The sequence below is a fragment of the Hydra vulgaris genome, chromosome 03 (genome assembly GCF_038396675.1).
Source record: "Hydra vulgaris chromosome 03, alternate assembly HydraT2T_AEP".
In the NCBI taxonomy this organism is placed as follows: domain Eukaryota; kingdom Metazoa; phylum Cnidaria; class Hydrozoa; order Anthoathecata; family Hydridae; genus Hydra; species Hydra vulgaris.
In genome coordinates, this window is record NC_088922.1 from 45310001 (window position 1) to 45317763 (window position 7763).

The 7763-nt window shown below is 30.3% G+C and overlaps 1 protein-coding gene across 1 annotated transcript in view; it reads left to right on the forward strand.

Annotated features, from left to right (window-relative positions):
• LOC101239524 (ribosomal-protein-serine acetyltransferase) overlaps window positions 1-5466 on the forward strand; it is a 9080-nt gene extending 3614 nt beyond the window's left edge. Inside the window, exon 2 of the mRNA XM_065793383.1 lies at window positions 5066-5466. Coding sequence (XP_065649455.1) covers window positions 5066-5458 — 393 coding nt within the window. The 3' untranslated portion in view covers window positions 5459-5466. The remainder of the gene's footprint in view (window positions 1-5065) is intronic.
• The last annotated feature ends 2297 nt before the right edge of the window (window positions 5467-7763 follow it).

A 7763-nucleotide genomic window follows, 5' to 3' on the forward strand; every position in this document is an offset into this window, starting at 1 on the left:
ACTACTGGAATCTTTACAAATAATCAACACTAAGATCACAAAATGAGACAGCTGAACTCAAATTAGTCTCACAAAAAGCAAATAGGTCTAGTGAACTTTGCAAGAGATAAGATTCAACAGAAGAAAAGTAATATCCATCTTAAAATAATAATAAATCTGAACTTAAAATAGTAACAAATATTTTGAACGAGAATACCAAAACTTAACTAACACACAAAAAAGTTTGTAGTAAAAAAAAGTATTAACTACCTTCAGTTGCAAAAATGCCTTATCCTTAAAATAAAGGTTTCCTGAACACATGACTTTAGTAGAAGCCTTGCAGATCTTAATGTAAAAAAAAAGAGGGAAAAAATGTGATTAGATCAAAAGTAGTAAAAAAGAAACATTATGGAAAATTAAAACATCCTGAAGTACAGAATAAAGGGGCAGGGCCAACAACACTTAATCAAATAGTAAAATATGCTAGAAAATTTGACTGCAAAAAAAAAAATTAAAAATCTGGGTTATGGATGTTGAATTTTAAAAAACGGTTGCACTTTTTGTTGTTGTTTGGATAATGTGTTATCTACTTTGTTTTTTTTTAATGAAAAAAGCAATGGTTGTTGGTTTCATGATAAGTTAACGAAGTTTTATATGTTTTTTAACATTAAAATGCTTAAAATAATATATACTAATCATTTAAATAAAATTTACCATAAAAATTGTCTATGAGTCATTCCATGCCAACTGGACCAAAGTCCAACATGGACCCCCTCAGATTTTGATGAAACTTAGTAAGTTTGTTAATATCAATGAGAAAAGCAATTCCTGAAAATTTCAGAATAAAATCTTTTGTGGTTCATAAGGTACAGTCGTTTGAAATTTCTGATTTTTCCAAAAATAAAAACTTCAGTAGCAAAAACATGTCTTGTTCATACTTTAATGCTCTATATTTTCAAAACAAAATTTCAGAAAGCCTTCTAGTTTTTTTTTATTGTATACAACTCTTGACTTACTTTAATAAAACTTTGACATTGAATTCTCAAATGTCACATTTTTTCCATATTGGCTACTTAAAAAAGCTAAAAAATTGTTTGCAAATATAAAAAGTTGATTTTTGATGAGTCAATATACATAATTTGCAATTTAAGAAGTGAAAAGACATACTTTTTTAGTTTCTATATATGGTAGGCTTCCAAATTTTTTAAAATTTACTGATAACATACAAATCAGTAAAAAATTATAGACTTCTAAAAATGGCTGCAGCTAAATCTTAGGAAAATGTGCCTCCACTTCAAACCACCGGTGACCAAGTACCAACACCGGTTTTAATATTTTTGTTTTTTTCTTCTAATTTAATAGACTTTATTTCAGTGATTTCAGAAAAAAAAAAAGTTGGTTACTCATGGGGAAGTTACAAAATCAGAACAATGAAAATTGCCCAAAATGCATTAAAAACAATAAAAACAAAGTTACTATTGTACTTTAGTTTGTGTTATATATTCTAATACAAAATATGTATGAATTTAAAAGTATTTCACAATAAGTACTAGAAGTAAGTTTTTAATTAAGCTTGAATTAAACTCAGTTTTTAAATAGCCCTAGCTCCTACCTGCCCCCTCCCCCCTATCCCAAGCATTTACTTTTTAACATGCACAAAATGTGTAATTGTACACTTTTTATTACATGGTGTGTCTGGTTTTATCTCTGATGCATGAAGTGCTATAATACCCAAACACACCACTAAACATACACATATAAAAACTTTGAAAAAACTATGTTTAAAACAAATAAATCTAATTTATAATAATTTTGCTAAATTGTTATTTAATTATGTTACTTAAGCTATTGTACAAATGTAATATTTCAGTTTTTTCTTGAGCTGATAGTTCATAGCATCTACAAGTTGTTGATTGAACTTTTAAAGATGAAATTTTGCATAAAATGTGCGTTATTGGAACCCAGCAAATATCTTCTTTATGTGGCCAAGTAAAAGTGTTAAACAAAATAGACTGCTTCATGAACTTGATAAGAACATCTTGATTTTCTTCAGATATTTCCACAATATTGCCTAAAAACCATTTTGCATCATAAACACATGCTATATTAATTCCTGGTGAAAGAAAAGAAAGTGGAACCATATGATGCATTTTAGAAACATTTACATTAGTATACATATTATCAAATGACAGTCTTATCTGTAAAGTAGTTAATGATTGTGGTATAAAACAATGGTGGTTTCTTGTTCCTGGAATTGTTGAACAAGTAGCATAACGTTCTTCTAATTTAAACTTTATGCAATGTAATACAATGGCATTATTTGAAATGTATTGAAAATATATTCCTTTAATATTTTGTTTACACCAATCATACATTTTTTCAGGTGAATTGATAGGGTCTGTTAGTGATTGTAAACTGGCCCTAGCTACAAGTCTTTTGACAGAGCCCCCAACGCCATCACAAGCACTCTTTCCATGTGATGTGGCAAAAAAATGCCATTCTGCAGATACTTTATGGTCTAGTTCATGGTGACATAAATTAGATATGTTTTTATTATTTTTATATTGTGAACCTGTACCATCACTAAAACAAATGCAGTGGGTAAAGTAAGGCATCAACTCTTAATTTATGAAGTAATAAAACATTAAATGTTTTATTACTTCATAAATGAAACAATGAACTGAGTTTGTATTGTGTTGCAAATGATCTGAAATAATACAAACACTTTTACACTTTATCATATTTTCTTCCATATAGTATATAACAAAAGCATGCAATGTTGCTTGACTGTTGTTCCAATGGAAACCTTGTACTGCATCTTGAATTAAGAAACTGTAATTTTCAGCAAAGTCTAGTAACACTAAAATATGATTACTTGGTAATGTTATTTATAGATGCTGCAAATATGCTGCTTGACTTTTGGCTATATAATGATGATCTCTTAGTTGGTCTATTTGTTGAAAAGCTTTTTCAATAAAATCATCCACTGGAAGAGTTAGTGTAACTATATCATGTTTTTTGTTGGCTTTTTGCCACTGATTAAAGGTGATTTTTTCCAAGCTGTGCTTATCAAATAAAGCAGTAAGATACTCTTTAAGTGTGTTGGTATCTGGGCAGTTATCGCAACTGTGTAGCATGCAATCTCAATTTGTTAAGTCACATGCAAATAATGTCAAGAGGTCTTTATAGTCTAAAATATCTGGTATTTTTAATGCTAAAAGTTTTGCATTTTGGTGGTACTCACAAACACATACTGAATGGAGACCTGAAGCACCTCCAATAGGAATACACCACTTCGGTCTAAGTTCAACTCAATCTTGACGTCAACTGAAATTTTAATGAACTCTAAATAAAGTTTTTTTACTTTAACTAATAGAAGTCTTTTTTGAAAATGTTGTCTTTTACCATTAACTTGGATTGAGACATACTGTTTCATACCTGGACACATTTAAGAGTATTCATCTGATTGGTAAAATTGATGAACTTAATTTTTTACTTTATTACTAATAGATCTTCTTTCTTTTTTAGATGGTTCTGCCATTATGCCACACATTTGTTTCAAATCCCTTGCAGCTTTTATCATTCTAAGAGAAGCAGAAAAATAGTTTTGTGCATAATTATTGCTCCAACTCTCAGGAACCAAAGTCAGTAATTTAAGTTTTTCTGCTTTCGAAGAAACATCAAATTTTGCTTTAACTAATTCCATTAATGAATCCAAGTCTTGTTTACTTTTGCAACACAGCTCTTTTGTTTTTGGTTTATCCTTAATTAAATCTGGAGAAACTCGCAAAACAATTGCTATTTTCTTTTGGGTTGCAGTATGGATTTTGTTCATTTTTCTTTTTGCATACCTGACCCTGTCATTATATTTCACACATCAGACATATTTCTTTCTAAGTTCTGGACAAAAATGTACATGTTAATAAGTAAATGCTTGGGATAGGGGGGAGGGGGCAGGTAGGAGCTAGGGCTATTTAAAAACTAAGTTTAATTCAAGCTTAATTAAAAACTTACTTCTAGTACTTATTGTGAAATACTTTTAAATTCATACATATTTTGTATTAGAATATATAACACAAACTAAAGTACAACAGTAACTTTGTTTTTATTGTTTTTAATGCATTTTGGGCAATTTTCATTGTTCTGATTTTGTAACTTCCCCATGAGTACCCACTATTTTTTTTTCTGAAATCACTGAAATAAAGTCTATTAAATTAGAAGAAAAAAACAAAAATATTAAAACCGGTGTTGGTACTTGGTCACCGGTGGTTTGAAGTGGAGGCACATTTTCCTAAGATTTAGCTGCAGCCATTTTTAGAAGTCTATAATTTTTTACTGATTTATATGTTATCAGTAAATTTTAAAAAATTTGGAAGCCTACCATATATAGAAACTAAAAAAGTATGTCTTTTCACTTCTTAAATTGCAAATTATGTATATTGACTCATCAAAAATCAACTTTTTATATTTGCAAACAATTTTTTAGCTTTTTTAAGTAGCCAATATGGAAAAAATGTGACATTTGAGAATTCAATGTCAAAGTTTTATTAAAGTAAGTCAAGAGTTGTATACAATAAAAAAAAACTAGAAGGCTTTCTGAAATTTTGTTTTGAAAATATAGAGCATCAAAGTATGAACAAGACATGTTTTTGCTACTGAAGTTTTTATTTTTGGAAAAATCAGAAATTTCAAACGACTGTACCTTATGAACCACAAAAGATTTTATTCTGAAATTTTCAGGAATTGCTTTTCTCATTGATATTAACAAACTTACTAAGTTTCATCAAAATCTGAGGGGGTCTATGTTGAAATCCTAAAATTTTGGTCCATTTGGCATGGAATGACCCCTATGTTTTTAAAATATCAGATGAAAACTTTTTGTAGTGTAATTTTGTTGCAACTGGAAAGAAAATGAAATCATATATATTGTTTACAATACTTTTGTTGTTGTTGTGTTAATGTGAGGTGTAAAATCAATAAAAAATTTTTAAGTCACTTTCAATGTTTTAAATTTATATTAATAATTAATTATTTTACTAAAAGCCTAAAATTGTATATGAAACTCATTTCAACATTATTTTTTTAGGAGACTTTAAAAGCTCTCATTAGAGTTGCAGCAGATCCTCATTATGCTTTCCGTATTTATTTAAATCAATCTCAACAGTTAATAGGACAATGTGGCATCAAACTAATAAGTGAAGCTGATTCTGTCAAGAAAACTTATGAGATTGGATACTGGCTGCACAAAAATTTTACTGGGAAAGGTTATATGCATGAAGCTGTGTTGTGCCTTTTAAATTTTAGTGTCACAAAGCTAATGGCTGAAAGATTTATTATTTGTTGTGATGAGAAAAATATTAAAAGCCAAAATGTTGCTTTGAAGTGTGGCTTTAAACTAATAAAGAAAATTGAACTGACTTTTGATGCTAGGCCAGATTGGGGGTTATGTACAGATTTTGTTTTTGAAAAAGTTGTGTAACATTCCAATTGCACTAATTTTTAAATAGTCTGAGATTTCAAAAGCAACAATAAAGTATCCTTAAAATGTGAAAAGAAAATTTATAAGTAACACTTGTGAAATATTAGGTCATAATTAAGTTTAGTTCTAATAGAAATAAGTTTTAATATGTAACATGTATTAAATTTTTTTATATATTTGTCATTTGTTTAACATTTTTATCACACTTTCAATTAGTTGAAACAAAAATGCTTGTTATTCTAAATATTTGACAAAATGTTCACTAAAATGAGTTTTTTTGAACTTTGCTAGCAAAAAAATCAAAAATTAGATTCTGAAGTGCTTTACAATTCAGTAATAGGTAATTAATAAATCAATTATTTTCAATAGTTAAGTATTTTATCATTTTTATTTTGTTGTTGTTCTTATTTTTAACACATGTAGTTCTGCACTTATGCGGTTTTAACAAATTTTTATAATGACCTCATCTTATTTAAGTATGATATGGTAGAGTTAAAGCAATTTTCTACAATCATATGCTCTTGTATTAACCTGCTTTGCAGATTAGGACTTTGTATTTTTATTGCGATACTACCGATAGAAAGATTATCATCCACTTCTCCTACTCTTACCGAGAATTAAATTATGAGTTTTCTTTCTCTTAGCTAAGTTGCCTTCATCATAAAGGAAAAAGTATATATATACACATTAGGGTTGTCCACTATGGAAATTTTTTTAAAACACTGGGATTGAAGCTTTTTTCATTTTACTATTAAGGTACTATGTAAAAATATTTTTTACAAAATTTTCAAAACTATTCTAGAGCTCCTCAATGCCCCTAAAGTCAAGCCCCATTCTTTGTTTTAAAACTATAGTAATTTTCAGTTAAAGTCCACTCCTCTCTCTGCAGTGTCGTTTATGACCTACACCATACAAACAAATTTCTCAGTTTCTTGGTAACCTGGATGCTCTGTCCACTGGTGAATTGGTTTAGCAAGCCAGTCTGTGTTGATACCAAGAATACTGAGCAATGTGTGGAATTCAGGTCCCAGAAGATTTGCCAAACCTGTTTGACGGGTGATTTTATGAAAAACCAGTTTTCCAAGATGAAAACTCTCCAGCACTCGAATTTCCAAGAGTTTTGCAGCCATCTCCAGTTTCACAGAGGATGAAACATGTTTACTGAAGAAAGCAAATGGAACTACCTCTCCTGTCAAATACTATCAGTGATTGTTCATTTTTGAAAGAATAACATCCGCAGCTTCCTTATTTGTTTCTTTAAAATTCATTATGTCATGAATGAGCTGCAGTTCATTGAAAGGTCCATCAGTGCCAATGCTAGCTTTTGTCTAAGCTGGTGTTTTGAAAAGTAAAAGAAATCGATTCATTCTAAAATTTTTGATCTTCATCTCCTCGTCATATAGTATTTGTCTCGAAAACATGAACATTTTGCCATCATAGATGTTACAAGCCATCCACCATGCTTGATGGATGGCTCCAGGTTTCAAAAAATGTACACCATGTGGCAGAGTTTGCCAGAATATGATGAGTGTGTTTTTGGCACATTCACGATAGTCGTCTCTTGGAAATATTGCAGCATTTTCTTTTGGAAGTAGATGTGTCAAATGCTTTATGGACTTTTCTTTGATGGTTTTCAACCAGGTGCCTTCAATTTTAATTGGCAACTCTTTATCTAATGTTGGTCAGGAAGCTTTAAAATTAGCAAAGAACTTATTTTCTGGTCCAAAAATATTTTCAACCAAATTTCTTCCAAACTGCTCCAATGAAAATTTCCAAAATATGATGTTGATAAACAAGGTAAAGAAGTTTTCTATCTAAGCTTTTTTCGATCAGCACCATTGTGTATGCCACTGTTACTGGCTGTGTTATTAAATACTAATGCCACAACATTGTTGCTGAGATCCAAGCTTCTAGGAGATCCAATGTTGCATTGGCTTGAGTTTTTTCTTTTGAGTCAGAAAGAGCAGGAACTCCCAGCAATTTTCCCTTACTATATTCCAGAGCTCCAGACACGAGCACGGCTAACTGTTCATGTTGCTCAACTAACTATGTCTTTCTACAGTTTTCTATCCCAGTGAAATGCACCAAATTGAGGAGGGTTAACTCTGATGCTATCTATAACATTCTCAGCAATCTTCTGTCAATTTAACATTCTGCTTTGACGAGATGTTGATCTGGAGATATCAAAATTGTCCAAGTTTCCACCAGCTGTTTTAATCACCGCTGAAACAATCATAGTTGTCTGATTATCAGGTAGCCTCAGCCTGTCAGCTGCTAACAGGCTGAGGCTGTCTATAATTCTTTT